We start from the raw sequence: 22,260 nt of genomic DNA on the forward strand, positions 1-22,260 counted from the left end.
AATATTGAGAGTTATACTCACATTCACTGGATAATTAGTCCAGTCAACTGGATTACCACTCTAGCAAAATGAGCTCATTGCTATGGTAGCCTAGTTGAACATGGAAGATCATGGAGAGTGTTTCTTTGGCTGATCTGAACAGCGGTGCCTCTGCACCTGCTGTGGTCTTCATTATCTATTTGGTGTCTATGTGCACGTGAATGATTGTGTTAAATATCAAACAATTTCAATCAATGAATTTCTGTAAATATAAATAGTTAATGTGGTTAAAAGAACTTCCTATGTACATTTTTATTAATGAATCTGCATTACTTAGACTGACTACTCTACACTGTACAGCACATAACACAGCATAGAGCAAAACATCACGCCAGCAAGCACCATCAGACATTTTCATTAAATGATGCATTGCCACTCTCAGCTCTGAAGGTCTCAAAATGGAGTGGAATTGTAAATGCAGGATGATAGACTCCAGAGATTTAAATTTCAATATGTTGTTTGGATCATGAATTTGAATCAAGGGTAAAATGAATCAAGCATTATTCAAGATAGTATGTCCAAGCTTAATTCTGTGCTGTAGCAGAATGGTTACAGTTGCCACCACCTGATAGTGACTGTCAGCCAATACAATGGTTGCAGCAAATCCACACTGATCCTTAGAAGATGAGGCAAAACAACAACCTGTGGAAGCATTTACAGCAGGAATAAGATTTGCACTCTAAGCAGCTGATGGGCATGCTGACTTTTCATAATTTCTTAAGAATAATTTCTCAGCGGTGAAGATTTTTATGTCTCAATAATATTAAAAAGTTAAATACATTTCTTCCCTCATTTCTGCTGAAAGATAATCACCTTAACATATTAACTCTTGCTTGCTCTCTCCCTCCTCCTCCCATTTCCCCTCACTCTTTCTCCAGAATTTCCCATCCTCCCTTCCCCCTTGCTCTTCATCCCCCTCCCTTTCCCACCCCCATCCCTCCTCCCCCTCCCTCCACTTCTCTCCTCTCCTCCCACCCCTTCTCTCCTCCTCCTTCCTTCCCTTCCCTCTCCCCCTCACCCCCTCTCTCTCCATAATTCCTGTCCTTTAAAACAGTTCCAGCATTTATCTTACTAATTTTATCTTTTTCAAAACGTTCAGAAAAGTAAAGGAAAATATGGAAATGTGTCTCATTCTAACAAGATCTCATAACACAGAGGATTACTATGCCTTCAGAGATATTTACTTGCTCCTCCCTATATCTGTTCCTGAAAAGTTGCCCAACCCATTCAATAAATCAATCAGCCAATACCTAAAACTCATGAAATGACCATTCCCATTTGTGGGATATTTTACAGATTGCATTCCCTATATTAAAAACTTGACTACCAAAAAATGCATTAGGTATAAAGTACTGTAGTTGTGAAAGGAAATATATCAATGTATGTTGCTTCAGCAGTGATTTTACTATTTTTATGTGTATTCCCTGTTAGACCTAATCTTCTGATTTCCCTTCTGTCCTACCTCATGTCAAAGTCCTTTATTGGCTATGAAACATTTTGGAAACTTTGAGGCTTCAGAAGGCACTTTGCAAATGCAATTTTATTTGCCATTATATTCCAATAACTTAGGTGATCTTTACCACTTGCAGTGTCTTATAATCCGGAACTCCAAAATCCCTCTTCTCCTCCCACCTTTCATTATTAAGAAGAGATAAATTGATTGTAAAATCTAATATCATAGGTCAACCAATATTACTGTCAACCGGAAAAAAAAATGATTTCTTAAATAAACTCTGAGAAAATAATGATTTGGCTCTGCTGCAGTTCTGTGGAGTGAAGGATGCCTGTGTTATAATTCTTCTAATGTGGGGTGTGACAAAGCTCAGAAATGGAAGAATTTACCACTTATGAGAAAATGATAATTATTAATACTTTAATATTTAATAAACAACCAATGTATTTGGCAGGTCATTATCTAATATTTATTTAAGCTTTTAACTATAATTTACAATATTTATAAAAGTAGCATACAGATTTCAGTGTCATTGACTACAGCCAAAATGTAAAACAAAGTACATGATTTATACTTAGTATTTAAGACTATTTTTCTTGTACTATGAATATTGAACATGGATTCTTCATTATCAAATGTCATATGATTGACATGATTTTTAATGCTGTATTTACATTATTTTCACCAGATATTAACTCAGTGCATAACATAAGGAAATGAAATCCTATATTAAAAGTTGAAATTACAAATGGCTCATTGTAAATAATCAAAGTAATAAGAAGAGGATGGGAATGCCTTGTACTTTTAATAGTTAAAAGCAAATGGAGGGGAGAGACTACAATCAGCACTCACGTAGCAATCCCTCAGGACGTGTTGAACACTGAGTATCAGACAATCAGTAGGGTGATCCATTATGAAGGTGCTGTAACCATTCGTCACTGAATATTTGCATGGTTGACATAGAACTCGTATGTAATATTGTGCACTAATCTTTGGGTTAGAACAAGAATTAATGCATGACTTTACTGATGATATTTGTACTGAAATACTCAATGAATCAACCAATAAGTTGGTAATGAGATGCAGGAACATGATGAAATGGACATAGATTGGTTAGGATGGGAGCCCATCTGGAAGCTCTCAACAACTCATTCTAATAACTCTAGAGATGTTAGGAAGGGTCATTACCCTTCTGCCTTTGAAAATATTGAATGCAGCAAATGGACATGTAATGAACTCAATACGTGGAAGCAAAATGTAACTTTGAGCACCAAACTGTGACTGTGGCCTACCACTATCACAGTGTGGGCTCACTTTTGTGAGCTTCAGGTCTGAATGCTATTTGCTTACTTTTATTGTTTGCACTTTTTTTTTCTTTTTTCTCTCTGTGTTTGATGGTCTTCTTTTGTTTCAATGGGTTCTATTGGGTTTCTTTTTTTTTGTAGCTGCCTGCAAGAAGATGAATCTCAAGGCTGTATAAAGTATACATGCTTTGACATTAAATGTACTTTAACTTTGATATCAAGTAGCTGTCATCAACACAAAATGTCTTGCTACTTCATATAGGAGGAATAAGTTTGATCTAAAGCTTGAAACGATCAGAGACAATGTATTTGTGATTCAGGATGTATTCTATTTATCCAGTCTGCAAATGGTGTTGGACAGTGTATTGACATTTGTAGGAAATGAGAAACTTAATATCTAGTTGCAGTTCCAGACTCTGTATGTGAAGGTATTTGAACATGGCATTAAAGGGAACTTACTCCACCAGATAGATGGGATGCTTATCTTTGAGAACCCTTTGCATGGATAAGCAGTCAAAAAAAACTTCAGATTGTTCTTGCTCAGCTAATACATTTCCTTAATAATAACATGCTCAGATATTCTATAGAATTTGTGTGTTTTAAATGCAGTTTGTGCAGAGAGTTGAATATGTTTGGAATTTTAAAGTCACTGTCAGTTGGAAAAAGTCCATGTGCCTTTCATGCCCTTTTCTAGATCAAGGGTTCCCAACATGGACCCCTCGGTTAACGACAGAGGTCAGTGCCATAATTCCTGCTGTAGATGTTGATGAGAAAGTTGCTGAATTTGGTTGCATGTTCAGCATGACATACAGAGATCATTTAACTGTTTCATGTATCTGTGAGCTACTGTTTGACTTATACTGCTGAAGACCAGCCTGATTAAGCAGAGTTAATGTTGCATTGGCATAATCTCAATAATTCCTGTTGCAATTTAACTGGGAGTCAAGTTCCGGCATAGTATCAAAATGCCAAAGCTCCACTAGTGAACATTAAAATCCAGTGCAAGTATACCTCTGCTGAACATATCCACAATTTGAAATAGTAGAAACTGTGAGATGCTATCAGACCAGCCAGACTTTGTTCTTTGTTCCTTTTGTACTTTTTCCAAAACACCAGAACAAATATTCTTATTGGAGTGACTGTGGTCTAGATTTTAATGGTATGAAATTAAATGGATCTTCCCAATGTATTTGACTCAACTATTATGATAAATGCAAGAATCTAAAACAAACGGTCTAAAAAAATCAATATTGTTATATACCAGCATCCAAAAATAAAGACATCCAAATTCCTCAATTCTGGTTAAATTTTCGCTGTTTTAAGAACATCCAATTTTATTTGTTTTTAGCAATGTGAGCATTTCTGGTATTTAAGTAATTAGAAATAAACATTTAAACTGACCATATTAAAGTGAAACAAATGATCAGCAAATACAGATTCCATTGGTTCCCAACCTGGGATCCACAAACCCCTCGATCATACAATCTCTTCTCCCTCCTGCCGTCTGGGAAAAAGTCTCTGAAGCATTCAGGCTCTCACGATCAGACTATGTAACAGTTTCTTCCCCCAAGCTATCAGACTCCTCAATACCCAGACCCTGGACTGACACCTTGCCCTATTGTCCTGTTTATTATTTATTGTAATGCCTGCGCTGTTTTTGTGCACTTTACACAGTCCTGTGTAGGTCTGTAGTCTAGTGTAGATTTTTCTGTGTTGGTTTTTTTTACATAGTTCAGTCTAGTTTTTGTACTGTGTCATGTAACACCATGGTCCTGATAAACATTGTCTCATTTTTACTATGTACTGTACCAGCAGTTATGGTTGAAATGACAATAAAAGTGACTTGACTTGATTAATGGTCAAATTAAAAAAGGTTGACTTTTTTGACATGGCATAAAAAAGGTTGACAACCCCTGGTATGAAGATACAATCCACCCTGGACTTTAGAAATATTTGCCTAGTATGAAAGATAAAAATTGCCTTGGATCTTTTAATGTAGAGTGATTACATGAGTTAATTACTTTAAAATTACTCTGTACTCTAGCTATGACAGTGCTAAAGCAAAGATATCCAATAGAAATAGTTAAACTGTTACAGATTTCTCAAACTTCCAGTAATACCTCCAACCCCACCCACCATCCTGCACCATTTCCATCCTCTTTCCCTCTCTCATGTTTTCTCCTTGCCCGCCCATCGCAACTCCCCCTGCGTCTTCTTTCCTCCATGGCCTTCTGTCTCTTACACTAATCAACTTCCTAGCTCTTTGCTTCATCTCTCCCCCTCCAAGTTTCACCTATCACCTGGTGTTTTTCTCTCTCTCCTCCCAGACACACCTTTCAAATCCACTCCTCAGCTTTTTTTCTCCATTCCTGCCAAAGGGTTTTGGCCTGAAAAATCGAATGTACTTTTTTTCCATTGATGCTGCCTGGCTTGCTGAGTTCCTCCAGCATTTTGTGTGTGAAACTGTTGTAGATGTGGCTATTTTGAAACTATTTTAACTGTATCCATTTACATGTACAGCAGACAGGTTTTTATGCACACAAATTTAGTGCTCAAACATCAAATAAAATGCAGTAAATAAAAAGAAAGGCCCTCATCATACTTGAAAATCACTGGTAGGTACTCTTTGTTTTTTTATCTTACCATCTTATTGATTAACATACACTACATTCACCATCAAACATTTTTCATTCGTCAGTGAGTATTGGAGTTGAGCTACTGGGATTTTCAATGACTTCATGTTATTTATTTATTTATTTGTTTGTTTGTTTACAGGATATGGGTGTTGCCAGCTAAGCCAACATTTATTGCCCATCCCTAGTTTCCCTTGAAAAGTGGTGATGAGCTACCTTCTTGAACTGCTGCAGTCCCTCAGGTGTAGGTACACCTACAGTGCTGTTAGGGAGGGAATTCCATGATTTGACCCAGTGACAATGAAAGACCAGTGATATGTTTCCAAGTCAGGATGGTGAGTGACTTGGAGGAGGATTTCCAAGTGATGATGTTCCCAGGTATCTGCTGTTCTCGTCCTTCTAGATGGTAGTGGTCATGGGTCTGGAAGGTGTGTTGTAACCTCAGGAACTTTGGTGTGTTGTTGCCGTGCATCTTGTAGATAGTACACACTGCTGCAACTGTTCGTGAATGGTCAAGGGATGGGATGCTTGTGGAAGGGATACCAATCAAGTGGGCTGCCTTGTACTGGATGGTGTCAAGCCTCTTGAGTGTTGATGGAGCTGCACTCATCCAGGAGAGTGGTGAATATTCCATTATACTCCTGTCCTGGGCCATGTAGATGGTGGACAGGCTTTGGGGAGTCAGGAGGTGTGTTACACCTAGCCTTTGACCGGCTGTGAGAGCCATGGTGTTTATATGGCTAGACCAGTTAAGTTTCCTGTCAACGGTAACCCCCAGGATGTTGATACTGGGGGATTCAGTGATGGAGATGCCACTGAATGTCAAGGGGTGATGGTTAGCTGGACCTCCAACGTAGTAATTTCTGGATTGCTGCCTGTGCCACACGCCAGTGAAGGTAGAAACAGGATGATTTGGTAGATAAATGCGTGACTGAGAAGCTGGTACAGGGGGCAGGGCTTCAGGCTCTTGGATCATTGGGATCTCTTCTGGGGGAGGTATGACCTGTACAAAAGTGATGGTTGCACTTGAACCCAACGGGGACCAATATTCTTGCAGGCAGGTTTGTTAGAGCTACTGGGGAGGGTTTAAACTAATTTGGCAGGTGGGTGGCAACCGGAATGAAGGGACTGAGGAAAGGACAGACGGTAAAAAAAGTAAAGATAGCATGCATACAGACTGTCAGGAAGGGCAGGCAGATGACAGGGCATAGTTGCCGCCAACAGGGTGAGTATCAGTACATTAGGGATGCAAAATCAGAAAGGGTAGCAAATACGGTACTCAAGGTGTTGTATCTCAATGCGCGGAGTATAAGAAATAAGGTGGATGATCTTGTGGCACTTTTACAGATTACCAGGTATAATGTTGTGGCCATTACTGAATCGGGGCTGAAGGATGGTTGTATTTGGGAGCTGAATGTTCCAGGTTACATGTTGTATCACAGGGATGGGAAGGTAGGCAGAGGGGAAGGCGTGGCTCTGCTGATAAAGAATGGAATCAAGTCAGTAGAAGGATGTGACATAGGATCAGAAGATGTTAAATCCTTGTGGGTTGGGTTAAGAAACTGCAAGGGTAAAAGGACCCTGATGCCAGTTATATACAGGCCTCCCAACAGTGGCTGGGAGGTGGACCACAGATTACAACAGGAAATAGAAAAGGCGAGTCAAAAGGGTAAAGTTATGATAGTCATGGGAGATTTTCACATGCAGGTCGATTGGGAAGATCAGGTTGGTAATGGATCTTAGAGTGAGTTTGTTGAATGCCGATGAGATGGCTTCTAGAGCAGTTTGTCGTTGAGCCTACTAGAGGATCAGCTATACTGGATTGGGTGTTGTGTAATGAACTGGAGGCCTAAGGTAAAAGAACCCTTAGGAACCAGTGATCACAATATGATTAAGTTCAACTTGAAATTTGATAGGAAGAAAGTAAATTCTGACATAGCAGTATTTCAGTGGAGTGAGGGAAATTACAGTGGTATGGGAGAGGAGTTGGCCAAAGTAAATTGGAAGGAGCTGCCAGCAGGGATGTCATCAGAGCAGCAATGATGAGGAAACATTTGCAAATAAATTGCCAAGATCGGAGAGCAACTCAACTTCCGACTACCTGAGCTACACATTTTCCAGATCATTTCCGGACTCCAGTTTGAATAAAAGTGCAGTATTCCAAAATGCACTAGTTTTGCAAATTTCTATCACCATAACTATCAGAGAGGAGTTAGATTATATCTAGTGAATTAAGATAATTCCTATGTAACTTACCTGTACGGAAAATGAGAACCTTGGTAAATTCAAAGCCCCAAATTATTTTGTTTTCAGTCATATTTCAACATATAAATTTTCTTTTGCCTTTATTTACCTATTACTGAAATTGACACCATATATATGCAGTGGAACAAAATGTATTTCAGAACAGGACCACTTCTATTAAGTGCTGCTTTCATTGACTCACAGCAATTTGACAGGTACTTTTGGAGAATATATTATTTAATTTTTTTTCATCTGCAACTAGATTTGTGGTTTTTTATGTTTCCGTTTCTCCACAGAATTATGCCAGATGTTTATATACAATGCATATCTTTTTTCATTGGTGGTGCTGATCAGGAGCTAATGTCTGTAAGCAAATTTCCCTAGCATGAGAGAGAAGCAAATTCTAATTTCTAATTAATGAGTAATCTGCAGAGGGTGTAATCACAGAAAGATAAGGGTAGATTTTCCCTTTCACAGAATCATGCAAACACCTGACTTAGCCTCATCAGTGCCATTTTGCATCACTCCTGCCTTTGATGGTTTCCTAGTGGGATTGCTGAGTTCTTCATAAAGACCACATTCAATCATTTCTTCTTGCCAAGGAATGGCGACAGCCCCTGTGGCAAATTTCTTGTAAAACTGCTTATCCTTGTCAATAATGTCAATACCTTGGACTTCAGAGAAATCAGCAATGTCTCCAAGATCCTTACAGTACACCGTACTGGGGTCTGGCACAAAAGGTGGCTTGATAAGTCCAGCTTCTAAACGTTGGAAGTTGATAGATTTGAAGAAAGGGTGTTTTCTAAGGTCATCATTTTCTCCTCTAAAGTGAAAAAAGTGTATGATATCAAATTAGCCTAAATTTTAAGTTGGTGTTCTTAAATTTACTCTCATACTTCAAAGAAGAATTAAAGGGAAGTAGTATCACCTCATGATCTACTTTTATCAATAAGCATTTCAGTTCTTTTATCTCTAAGACGTTATTGATCTGATAGTGTAACAGAATGTCATAATCCCACAATAAGATGTTTCTTTTAAAAACATCTTCAAACCAATCATTTAGTCAATCAATTTAACCAATCAACCAATCAATTTAAATTGCAAATAAAACATTTACAGTATGAAACATGTAAAGCATAGTTGGGTGCAGTAAGCGTGATGTCATCATGCCCAATTTACAAGACAAATTAAGTACTTTTAAATATTAGAAGAATATTATTTGAAAAAAATTACAAAAAGCTGTTGTCTCTGTTTTGAATTATGTAACAATTCCTTTTGGAGGAAAACAATTAAGTATTTTATTTTGTAATGCACCAATGAATCTATCCTGTCTGAAAGTAATTCTGTCTGGTTTGAAAAGTAATAAAGGTTTGAATTGTGAGAACAAAGACCATTTAATTTTAAATAATCTGTGCTCTGTGTTTATATTTTGCCAATGCTATGTGCTGTAAAGTGGGCACTATGACAGAATTAGGAGAAGAATACTATACTACCTTGTGAAAATTAATGGCTATTTCAGACAGGAGAGTTAACTCCTTTGCTTCGTGATGTGGAGTAATACATAATTCAACCTGCATGAAGATTCCCTTCTCTGAAAATGATGTAATTTTACAACAGATCAGTAGTTTCATGTTTAGAATTACTTGTACCTCCTATTAAATTTCACATCTCTTAACTAAATGAAATGAAATTCCCCAAATGCGATATTGAACTCCTATCTTTAACCTGGGTTTCTGGGTGAGCAGCCCAGAAGTTTATCCACTGCCTGTCCATTCCTGACCCAAGAACCAAATCTGAAGATGGGAAAGGCAAAAGTTGCCAAATCCTCCTTACAAACACTTGGAGGTAAGTCAAAATTGGGGGAGACGGGTCAAAAAACTTCTTACATCCTCACACCTCATGCCTAACAGCACAAATTTTTTTTCACCTCAGTTCAAGTTCCAGTTTAATTTTAATTCAACCATATCTGGATACCCATGAATACAGCCAAACGCAACAGCATAACTACAGGGCCAACGTGCAAAACACAGTGCCAACATTCATACACAGCACGAGGCACACAAAAAAATGTATAGTCCTGATGCACCATCAATAACTCACTCTGAGATGTAAGGCAAGATATCTGCTTTTATTGACTGGAAGAAGGAACCAGAAGTGAGTGACCATCATACTACATCCTGGAGACTGAGGCCGAGCATCAGGCCTCAGATCGCCTTTATACAGGGGCCTGTGGGAGGAGCCACAGGAGCAGTCAGCAGGGGGGGTGTCCAGACAGGTACACGTAGTTCACCACAAGTCCAAGTCTCTGAGTCATTGGATGTTGCAGCAGTCTGCTGTGAAACACAATACAGCTTGTCTTCTGTGCAATCATTGTGTAAGTCCTCAGATACGGGTTTAATATGTTGTGAAATATGTTGGATATAAACAGGATATACCCACGATATACTAGGATATCCTGGAAAGATCCTTGGAATATCCTGTGTTGGAAACCCCTGTTTACTTTTAATAAGATTTGTACTTTTTAACAAACTTGTATGTTTTTCACCCTCACTGGTAGAAAGTGATTAGGCAGCTAAACTAACGGTTTATACCTTTCTCACTTTTCAGTGGCTAAGTATTAGCATGTTACCCACGTAATGCGGACCGTTGGAAAACAATGGTGGAGAGGCAGTAATAGGGCAGAAGGAAATGGTGGATGAACTGATAAGTATTTTGCATCAGTCTTCACTGTGGAAGACTCTTGCAATATGGTGGAAGTTCCAGATGTTAGGGGTCATGAAGTGTGTGAAGTTAGCATTCCTAAAGAGAAAGTTCTTGGGAAACGGAAAGGTCTGAAGGTAGATAAGTCACCTGGATCAGATAGTGTACACACTAGGGGTTCTGATAGAGGTAGCTGCTGAGATTGTGGAGGCATTAGTAGTTATTTTTCAAGAATCACTAGATTCTGGAATGGTTCTGGAAGACTGGAAAATTCCAAATGTAATTCCACTCTTCGAGAAGAGAGGCAAAAGAAAGGAAATTATAGGCCAGTTAGTCTGACTTCAGTGTTTGGGAAGATGTTGGAGTCAATCATTAAGGATGTGCTTTTGGAGTACTTGGAGGCACATGATAAAATAGGCTATAGTCAGCATGGTTTCCTCAAGAGAAAATCTTGCCTGACAAATCTGTTGGAATTATTTGAAGAAATAACATGCAGGAGAGACAAAAGAGAATCAATTGATGTTGTGTATTTGGATTTTCAGAACGTTTTTGAAAAGGTGCCTCCCATGAGTCTACTTAACAAGTTATGAGCCCATGGTATTATAGGAAAGATAGCATGGATAAAGCAGTGGCTGATTGGCAAGAGGGAAAGAGTGAGAATAAAAGTAGCCTTTTCTGGTCGGCTGCCGGTGACTAGTAGTGTTCTACAGGGGTTTTTGTTGGGACTGATTCTTTTTATGTTATGTGTCAATGATTTGGATGATGGAATTGCAAAGTTTGTGGATGATACAAAGATTGGTGGAGTGGCAGGTAGTTTTGAGGAAGTAGAGAGTCTGCAGGGGACTTAGACAAATTAGAGGTAGCTGATGAAATACAGTGCCGGGGAGTTAACATCATATGGCATTACAGGAAAGATACTGGCATGGATAGAGGATTGGCTGACAGGCATGAGGCAGCGAGTGGGAATAAATGGGGCCTTTTCTGGATTGGCTGCCAGTGACTAGTGGTGTTCCTCAGGAGTTAATAAGTGGACCGCTACTTTTCACATTGTTTGTCAATAATTTGGATAATAGAATTGATGACAAGAAGATAGGTGGAGGTGTAGGTAGTGCTGAGGAAGCAATGCAAAGTTTGGGTAAAAAAAGTACAGTTGGAATACAATGTTGGGAAATGTACGATAATGCATTTTGGTAAAAGGAACAATAGTGCTGACTATTATCTAAATGGGGAGAAGATTCAATCATCGCAAATGCAGGGGGATTTAGAAGTCCTCATGCAAGACTCCCCAAAGGTTAATTTACAGGTTGAGTCTGTGGTAAAGAAGGCAAGTGTAATCTTGGCATTTATTTCAGGGGAATAGAATATAAAAGCAAAGAGATAATGCACAGCCTTTAAAAGACACTAGTCAGGCCGCACTTGGAGTATTGTCAATAGTTTTGGGCCCCATATCTCAGAAAGGATGAGTTGACATTGGAGAGAGTCCAGAGAAGGTTCATGAGGCTGATTCTGGGAATGAAGGAGTTAACATGCAAGGTGCATTTGGCAGTTTGAGCCTGTAGTCACTGGAATTTAGAAGAATGTGGGGATTCTCATTGAAACCCACTGAATGTTGAAAGTACTAGATGAGGTAGATGAGGGTAGGGTGTTCCCTATTATGGGGGTATCCAGAAATAGAGGGTGCAGCCTTAAAATTGAGGGGTGACCTTTTAGAAGAGATAAGGAGGATTTTTAGCCAGAAAGTAGTGAATCTGTGGAAAGCTCTGCCACAGATTGCAGTGGAGGCCAAGTCCATAGGTATATTTAAGTTGATAGTTTCCTGATCGGTCAGGGCATCAAAGAATATGGTGAGAAGGCAGGTGTATGGGGTTGAGTGGATCTGGGATCAGCCATGATGGAGCAGACTCAATGGGCTGAATGGCCTAATTCTGCTAATGTCTTATGATCATTTCAGTCCCAGGACTACCTACAGTTCCTCTACTTTGTCAATAACCTGCCAATAAATATGCTGATGTTCACATATGATTGAATAAAGTTACATGTCATCATAACTCCAAAGATAAACCTGTCTATTCCTATATGAAGCAAGATCTAATTGAAACTTAGGTGTAGAATAATAAGTGGACAATAAGTTCAAGGCAAATACTATCTCAAGCGAGGGAGATTCTAACCAACTGTCATCAACATTTAGAATGGTATAACCAGCACTAATCTCCTACCATTGAAAGTGTGCACTCAACTGTTGGTCAGAGATTCAATTGTACCAGCCAAAAAAAAACACTGGTTGCAAGAATAGGCTGGGAATCCTGCAGTGAGTGACCACACAGCCATCAACAGGACACAGGTCGGGAGTGCAATGGGAAGTCCTCAATGTAGCCTGGATGAGTGGAGCTCTTGACAACTTGGAAGAAATTTGACATCATTCAGCACAGAGCAGCTTTTGTTTGACTATCACTGAATCATCAACTGGAGTATGGTTTCCCTCTGCCACCAACACAACATTGCAATAGTGTGTACCATCCACAAAATAACAGCTTTTATTCACCTGAACTACTCTGAGAAACCTTCCTAATCCATGATCTCCACCATCAAGCAGGGCAAGGGCAGCTGGTGCACAGGGAAACCATGTTCCTTTCAAGCCCACGTAAGGCCATGGTTTGGAAATATATCACCACTCTTTCACCATCACAGAGTCTAAATACTGAAACTCCTCAACATCACTCTGTGAATTATTAGGGTGTTTTGGGAAGGGAAGTAGTGTAAATATGGATTTGTTTGAATTGTCCTGATTTCTTTGATCTTTAGCACAAAATGTTGTGTAGTGCTGGGCCAAACAGACCTCTTGCTTCAAAAGGGTCCCCTCCCCCTCCCTCTCCCTCTCTCCCTGTCTCTCTCTTCCTCTTCTCTCCTTCTCCCCATCCCTCTCTCACTCTTCCTCTCTCCCTCTTCCCTTCTCTCCCCCTCCCTTTCCCCCCTTCCCTTTTCCCTTCCCCCTTCTTCCCCTTTCTCCCTTCTCCCTCTCCCTTCTCCAATATCTGTCAGTTTATTTGTGATATTTTGTCAAATAAAGAGACTGCTTCATGTCTACCATTGTTTCTCCCTGGTGCCTTCATTCATGCAACAACCTTCATTAGGAGAACAATAGAACAAGGAGCTCACCACCACTATCTTCCCTAATGAATGGCATTACGTATAGGCAGATTCAGTATCTGATACATCCAGTAAAATGAATAAAAATGATATGCGACAGGATCAATAATCTGAATAGTCTGCTTATATTGTTACAGGGCAGCAGCAAGCTCGCCATATGAGTAGGGCAGGTGCAGAGTGTTTGGGAAGTTCCAGATACTGGCCTTTGTAGGAGTAGTTAATCCACATGAAGGAGAAATGTATGAATAAAAACACTAAGTAATAGTGTACATTGTAATTAAAATAATTTGATGGGAAGTGGATTGATAGGGAAACATTGTAGGTTGATTTAAATTCCTGAATTTACAGTTTCCACTTCATAATGAAATAAAGCATCTTGAAACAATAGCATTTATGTTTTCTCTTAGATGATTAAATAGTCAACTTCTCTCAAATGCCAGCTGTCCCAGCAGTAATTCTGGCATACTAAACATATTTTAGAATAACAATCATACTCAAGTTATCATTACAGACTAACACAGTGGAAAGAAAAATGATTCACAGACTTGACTATTTCAAGCAGCTTACCTGCAGCCCAAGCGCTCCTCTGAGTTTTTGGCCAAAAGCAGTTGGCAGATGTCCTTTGACTCTTCTGTGAATTTAGGGTGTTCGTATTTCACTTCGTCTTCCAGTGTTCTCCTTGTCACTTCATCTTTACTGACCTTTTCCTTATAATCCTTAAAAGGAGTTCTGCCTGCAATCATTTCGTAAATGCTGCATCCTAGAGCAAACCAATCCACAGAATATGTGTACTTTTCTTCTTTTAAAATCTCTGGAGCCATATAACCATTAGTTCCGGCCTGAAGTATTAAAGAAACAAAGAACATTTTAAATACATAAATAAAAGCAAAAGCATCATTGCATTAGTCCAATTAAAATTTATATATGGTATATTCTCAACTGAACAGTTCATCAGCCAATAACTGGGTAATGTAGGTGTACTGGTAGGACACCTGTGTTATACAGAGATAGTTTTGAGTTAATGTGTAATTATTGTTAGGTTGTGATTAAAAAGCTGCAGGATGTGTCATTTCATGGATTGAGGCTAAAGCAGTTTAAAAATGTGTTCAGATTTGAGAAAATTCATAATAGGAGCGCAGATTGGAAGAATTAAAATGAGTCACTGGTGCAAATAGCTGAAACAAATCCAGCCTACACTTTAAATACTGCTGTTATCTGCTAAAACAAAATGGTCTATCTGCAATGTACAAAAGCAATTATTTTATGAAGTTTATAGTTTACTGCATTTCACTTTCCAACATATGATTATAGCCTACAGATTTTTCACTTTTGATACTTTTGCTTTTCCATTCTAATTTATAATATTCATCATCCATTTATTTCCCTCCACTAACTTTGCTGTCCAATATGTCCCACAGCTCCATGGTCTTTCCCAAATGAGCATCCTTCGCTAAACACTCTGTCTGATCAATGAACTCATTACAACATCTACATTACTATAAACAAGAGAAAGTTTGCAGGTGCTGGAAATCCAAAGCAATACACACAAAATGCCGGAGGAACTCAGCAGGCCAGGCAGCATCCGTGGAAAAGAGTAAACAGTCATTGTTTTGGCCCAAAACATCAACTGTTTATTCTTTTCCATAGATGCTGCCTGGCCTACTGAGTTCCTCTGGCATTTTGTGTGTGTTTACTCCACATTAATATAGCCTTGTTGTGCATTTCTGCTTATCTATTACTTTTCCTGAGATAGAAATTCATCCCCTTTTCTTGCATTGAATGTGTTCCAGTGTTGGAGATTGACAAATGCTGTCTGCAAATACTCAGATCACATGTCCGCTGTAGGTGATAGAAGACATGTCTCTACACCTACGTTTTCAATTACGAGAACACTGATAACCTCTTAACTCATTGAGCTGCAAATTAATGGTATACATTATTAATGCTTATGTGGTTATTAAGAGAGAACATATTTTTATCTATTCATTGTTTTGGATGCGTGGATTGAAAGAATACAGCACTTGTGTTTACACAGTTGAAGCATTGTAAATGTAATGACAAGGATTCTGTGTTGGGCCACTTGATAACGATTTATTCCAAAACAGTTAAGTGAATTGCAATAATTTTCCGATTTGAGATGAATGTAAGAGTTCCAAGTAAAAAACAAGGATGAATTAAATATAGATGCTCTGTAACTTTACAACATACAGCTTGATTGAAAAGCTCAGGCAAGATCTTCAATTGCAGTGTATCTAACATTTTTAAGCAGATACTAAAATTGCATTTGGTGGAATGGTGTTGGCAATTTGCAAAGGATGTTCAAACAGCACACTAGAAAACAGGATCACTGGCCATCCAACGTTTATTATAAGAGCCCACATTCCTTTTGTATGGCACAGCTTACAGCAAATGGGGTGTGGTTTCAATGTGGAGTCCCGTACGGAGGATCTGGAGCCTGTGTGACTAGTGAGAGCAATGGTGTATCTCCACATTCAGCCAGATTGGAGGATCCTTACTGAGTCATGCATATGATTACCATTTGCAATAGCATTACGAGTAAACCCACACCTTAAGGGCTGCAACAGTTCAGGGAGTCACCTCACCACCGTTTTCTCAAAGGCAAGTAGGGTTGGGAAATTAAACACTGGCTCAGTCTGTGAAGCACATGTCCCTTGAGTGGATATAAAGTAATAATGGAAAAAGTACAGAAAATAAAGTAAATGATGTAAAGTGAGGGAGAAAGTAAGGTAGAGAAAAAAATAAGTAAAATAAGCAATAAAATAAAATAATGAGAAATAGCACCAGCTATAATTACGGTTTAAAAGATGGATCTTTAACCTGTTAAATATTCATTGCCAAAGAGAAATGGTAAAACTCATAAAATTTGGCTTAACCCACTGGAGAAGCATTAGCATTTTCTGGTATGTTTATTTAGTATCTGAGGAGTATTCACTACAGCTTTATACATTTGTGTTTTAAAGCCAATATATCTGTGAAGTATAAACTCAGGAGACCATTCACCGATTTATGCATTTTACTTCACAAGAATAGTATGACCAGTTCCTGCCCAACTTGCTACTTTTTCTGTAGCAAAATTTGGGCTTCTGTGCATTTTCCACAGGATAGTACTTTATAAATCATTGTCAGATTAATAATAAATTTTCCTCTTACCAGCTGACATAATAACATAAGGGAATCTTTATTAGGATGTTTGTGTCTAGATTTTACCCGATTCCTTTATGAGATTTAGAGATTTCTAGACCATAATAATTCTATTGGTGCATGTGTGTCAAATTTGCATGTTCACACTTACTTTATGGTTAATGGCTTTGCCCTCCTTAATTCTGACTGCCAGCCCCAAATCTGAGAGTCTGCAGTTTCCATTGTCATCCAGTAAAACATTTTCAGGCTTCATGTCACGGTACACAATATTCTGAGCATGCAGGTGCAAAATTCCACAGGTAATCTGGGCTGTGTAAAATATTGCACGGTTCATTTCAATTCCCTTTTCTCCAATGTTATAAATGTGAAATTTCAGGTCTCCTCCATTCATCAAGGTCATCACCAAGCAGAGATGGCTCTTGGTTTCATAAGCATAAGCTAGGTTGACAATAAAACGGCTGTTAACTGTTTCCAAGATTTCTTTCTCAAGGAGGGCCATTTCCTCTCCATGCTTTTTCTTTAGTCGTTTCTTGTCTAACTGTTTACATGCATACATTTTGCCAGTTATTTTCACTTGCATAGCACACACCTGAACAAGCAAAGAAAATTGTTAGAAACTTTAACAATAAAAATATGATTTCAATGTAAATGTATTGAAAATTACCTGGAAGTTATTGCTCTTATAATTTTTCTCAAACCTAATGTTCTACATAAATAATATCTTACCTCTCCAAATCCTCCTTTACCTAAAATTCTGAATTGATAAAAATATTTTTCAGTTATAGGCTGACGTTCAAAGGTTTTCCATTGCAAGAACATTTCAAAGAATGGACTGTTTAGGAAGTCCTGGAAAGCACGTTCCTTGAGGAACATCTTAGCTTCTGATTCAGCCAGAGGCAGGAGTTCTTCAGTTTCCTTCTCCATAGCAGCTTTACACTTATCGACCAGTTCTTGACTGAGAAAGGACAGATAATTTTTTGAACCAGTCTTTAGAAAGTCAGTTACAATCTTCTGTCGCAAGTTCTCCTTAACTCCATTTTCAGCCAGATAAAAGTTGGAAACTTCACTTATGAAGTCAACAGCAACTTGATATTCTGGGACTGTTGCTGTAAGCTGATGGAACAACCTTTTCCCAATTGGTTGTTGTTCACACACACTCTCATATGCAATATCAATACTTTGCTTCACCGAAACACATTGTGCATGGCTTGGCAGGAACAAACTTTGTCGTCTCTTTTGCATTTCCTTGATACCTCCATCTATGCTTTTCCTAGCTTGCAGGTAAATTGTGTTGGCAATTAGGTTATCGAGTGCTCCCATGTCACACATGATGTCTTATTTTGTAGATCCTTGCTTAATATGAAATTCTCTAATAGTTTTTCTGTACCTGTTGACTATGAACAACCTGAGACTTTGTGCCACTAAATACCTCACAGATATCTCTAAGTACCTTTGGTGCTCTGTGTAGGGATTATGATGCTTCAGGGATTTCTGTAAGTAGATTCCATGTTTCATTGTCAGAGGCATTTATAAGATGTGTTTGATAACATGCTTAAATAGGTGGTTAGCTACACAGCTTTTGAACTAAGTGGCTCTCATAGCTTGTCACAACACTTAGTAAACATATTTATTAGATATTTAAATTATGATGTGATCTTTAAAATTTATTTGAGTTTTTAAGTAAATGTTCATTATTTAAAGTGAAACTTAAAAGCAAAGTAATAAAATTGAAAACCCCTGTGTTTTATTTTTCGAAACTTAGGCATGGATGCTCCTTCACTTGCTACAGAGACATGAGTTAGGAAAGAACCTTTCTGCAGTGTTATTTCAGTTCAGCTGGAGTTAAAACTTATCGCTCAACATCTACATCAATTAAGATTAACAGAAGTATTTGCATTCTCCCATATTGATTTAAACAGGTTGTAGCTCCAATGAAGATTTTACTCTAGTTATCTCATGAAATGAGACTAAGGAATATGAATCAAAATATTTTACATTACTGTTTCAAAAGGAAGAATGATGTAATCCACTCTAGATGGTAATTTAGTCATTGGCTTTCAAATGTACACAGTGTATGTAGGGGCTCTCTATTTATAAAGTTGTAAATAGTTTATGAAGTGCCCAGTAAACCTTCAACACACTGTAAGTGGATTTTACATCGTGATGGAATTCTGTTTCATCTGAAGTGGTGTCTTTACTCAAGCTGTGACTCTGACCGATAGTAAAAATGCAACACATACCTTTGAGCAATAATTATGTCAGAATCAGAATCAGATTTAATATCATCAACACACGTTGTGAAATTTGTTAACTTTGTGGCAGCAGTATAATGCAATACATAATAAATAGAGAAAAAACTGAATTACAGTAAGTATATATATATTAAATAGTTAAAATAATAGTGCTGAAACAGAAATAAAATAGGTATTGTTAATGGATTCCATGTTCATTTAGAAATCGGATGTCGGGAGGAAGAAGCTGCTGCTGAATTGTTGAGTGTGTCTTCAGGCTTCCATACCTGCCTCAAAACTTGAAAAATTGTTTGTACAACAAGGGGACATAAAGTAATTTTAGAAAAAGGAGAACTATAATCAAAATCCACCTCTCATTTTAACATTTAACAGTCAATCAAAGGAAACCTATAAAAAGTGAAATACAAAAATAGTGAAACTTACTCAAAGTCATTTATAGTTCCATATTTCTGGCAATTCTCTGTTATCTGTCCAAAGTTCTCTGATACTTTTGCAAATCCAGTCATTATTAGTTTACTATTCGTAAACATTGATTTTGAACATGTATAACATGTTTGCATGATTAATAATGATTTAAATTTGTTGGTGCTGTCAGAACTCGGTTCTCAATACATTTAAAACTTAACCCCTCAGTCTCCCTTTTGAAATGTATTCTGATTTTCTCAGTCTAGAGCTTTGCAGAGTCTCCAGGCTATAGCACGCGATCTGTCCTTGGACCTCTGCCAGTGTAGGGCTTGAATGACTGGGTTTGGCCAAAAGTGCCCGTGATTCCTCACGCTACAGATTTCTATCCTTTATTTGAAGGAAATTGCTTCTCTCTTGTTGGCATTTCCTCCTGACATCATGACCAAAATTTTCAAGTGTGGATTTTCAATTCAAGTCATTGTCACTGAACCATACCCAGCCATTCTACACATACTGAAGTTACAATGTCTAACTTTTGTATTCTGGCAATCAAAGAATATTCATTGACTAATAAAGAACTTCTCAAATCCTTTTTAAACTGATGGCACAGTGGTGCAGCTGGTAGAGACACTGCCTCATAGTGCAAGAGTCTGAAGTTTAATTATGACCCTGAGTTCTCTCTGTGTGGAATTTGAACATTCTTAGATAGTTCTTCTTCCTCCCAAAAGCGTGCAAGTTCGTAAATTATTTGGCAGTGTAAATTGCCCCTGGTGTGTAGTTAAATGGTAGCATCTGTAAGAGCTGATGTGAATGTAGAGAGAATAAAAACAGGATTGGTATCAATTGGTCGTTGATGGTAGATGCAGTCTCTGTGCTTCTCTCTCATATTTCCTTTCTCTCATAGTCAAATCAGCTGGACAGAGAGTCCTGTAATTCAGACAGCATTTGCAAATTTCAAAAGTTTGTGTCAGGAACTAGGAGTTTGAACTAAAGTTAGAAGTCCATTTTCCACTTATAAAGGACAGGTTTCAGTTAAAAGTAAGCATTTTTTCTTCATTTTAGTAACATGCTAAGAATTGGAACTCAAGCCTTGTTTTGTACTTTAGTTGGAAACTGCCAACCCAGTTTTATACTTCACATGCTTATGGATGTGTGTGTGTATCTCTGAGCCCTTTAGTCTTGGAATTTGTAACAGGTAAATTTGAAGTGTAGGTGGACAATGACTTTGACAATGGAATACAACCCAATCCCTCTTTCATGACATAAGACGGAGATGCAGGAGTGATCTGCATGATTGCTTGAGCCTGTTCTGCCATTAAGATCATCATCAATTCTGTGCTTCAGGTTCTCTTTCTTGTCCACTTCCCACTGTGTTTGCTTGCTTATCAGTTGCATACTGATGTATAGAGAGATCTTAGTGTACTAGTTCAAAATGGACGCTAATAGTTATTAAGAGGAATGGGAAGTTCCTCTTTATTCCAAAGGCAATGGAGGACTGAAGTAAAGAAGACCTGCTGAGATTGTACATGGAAATTGTTCAGAATGTAGTTAACGTCTCTCATATCAAATGAAACATTGGACTTAATGGCTTGGAAGCAGAAATCATATTCAATTTAAAAACAGAAATAAAGAAATATTTGACAAATTTCATAAGCAGTAAGACTTACCTCAAATACAATCTATAAAGTCACTGATGACACCACTGTTGTTGGTAGAATCTCAGATGGTAAGATAAAATGGCTGATTCAGTGGTGTTGTATTAGCAGTCTTGCACTTGACATTAACAAGACCCAGAAATTAATCCGACGCAGACTAGGAGACCGTTTTGCTGACCGATGCGGACTGGGAGACTGTTTCGCTGAACACCTACGCTCTGTCCGCCAGAGAAAACAGGAACTCCCAGTGGCCACACAGTTTTCTCCTATCATTTTGCATTTCCCCCTCCCCCTCCTACTTTCAAATCTCTTACTATCTTTCCTTTCAGTTAGTCCTGACGAAGGGTCTCGGCCCGAAACATCGACTGTGTTTCTCCCAGTAGATGTTGCCTGGCCTGCTGTGTTCCACCAGCATTTTGTGTGTGCTGCAAGAAATTGATTGTGGACTTCAGGAAGGGTAAGTCAGGAGCGCACACGTAAGTCCTCATTGAGGGGTGTTCAGTTGAAAGGGTGAGCAGCTTCAAGTTCCTGTGCATCAATATCTCTGAGGATCTATTCTGCACCCAGCACATTGATGCAATCATGAAGAAAGCACATCAGTGGCTATACTTCATTGGGAGTTTGAGGATATTTGGTAAGTCACAAAAGACTTCCTAAGTAATTTTATCTATTGATCTCCCTGGCATCTGTCTGAAGCGAGACAAGACTGCTACTCACCATGGTCAACACGAGGAAATCTGCAGATGCTGGAAATTCAAGCAACACACACAAAATGCTGGTGGAATACAGCAGGCCAGGCAGCATCTATGGGGAGAAGCGCTGTTGACGTTTCGGGCCGAGACCTGCAACGGAAGGGTCTCGGCTAGAAACATTGACAATGCTTCTCCTTATAGATGCTGTCTGGCCTGCTGTGTTCCACCAGCATTTTGTGTGTGTTACTAACCATAGTATTGCATTGAACCTGCGAGTTGAGTATTGGACTACGTAGCTGTGTCAACTTTCAGCCTCTGTAACGTTGCTGCATTTCTGCCTGACTCAGCTTACCTTCTTTTAGAATCCTCTTTGACACACTTTTTAACCACGTTCATTGTACACCTGACCAGCCTCTGCTGTTCTACCCCCTGATATATCAGCAGGTCATGCCCAACTTGCCCCAGATCTCATTTGTCCATCTGCTCTCTGCCTGTTAGCCTATATTGTCTTCTGGTTAAGCGACACCTTGATTTGAACTTTACAAATCCTTTAGTGCATTTGAATTTCCCTCTC

General features: G+C 38.6%; 1 protein-coding gene across 1 annotated transcript; it reads right to left on the reverse strand.

Annotated features, from left to right (window-relative positions):
- Positions 1 to 7,341: 7,341 nt before the first annotated feature.
- LOC132404506 (rhodopsin kinase grk7-a-like) lies at positions 7,342 to 18,011 on the reverse strand. Its single transcript, XM_059988660.1, has 4 exons — positions 17,409 to 18,011; positions 16,834 to 17,271; positions 14,088 to 14,359; positions 7,342 to 8,496 (listed from the first exon to the last, which is right to left on the reverse strand). Exons 1-4 carry the CDS (start codon positions 18,009 to 18,011, stop codon positions 8,145 to 8,147), a joined length of 1,665 nt encoding a protein of 554 aa, XP_059844643.1. The 3' UTR covers positions 7,342 to 8,144.
- Positions 18,012 to 22,260: the final 4,249 nt, after the last annotated feature.

Source organism: Hypanus sabinus, chromosome 2, assembly GCF_030144855.1.
Source record: "Hypanus sabinus isolate sHypSab1 chromosome 2, sHypSab1.hap1, whole genome shotgun sequence".
NCBI lineage: Eukaryota > Metazoa > Chordata > Chondrichthyes > Myliobatiformes > Dasyatidae > Hypanus > Hypanus sabinus.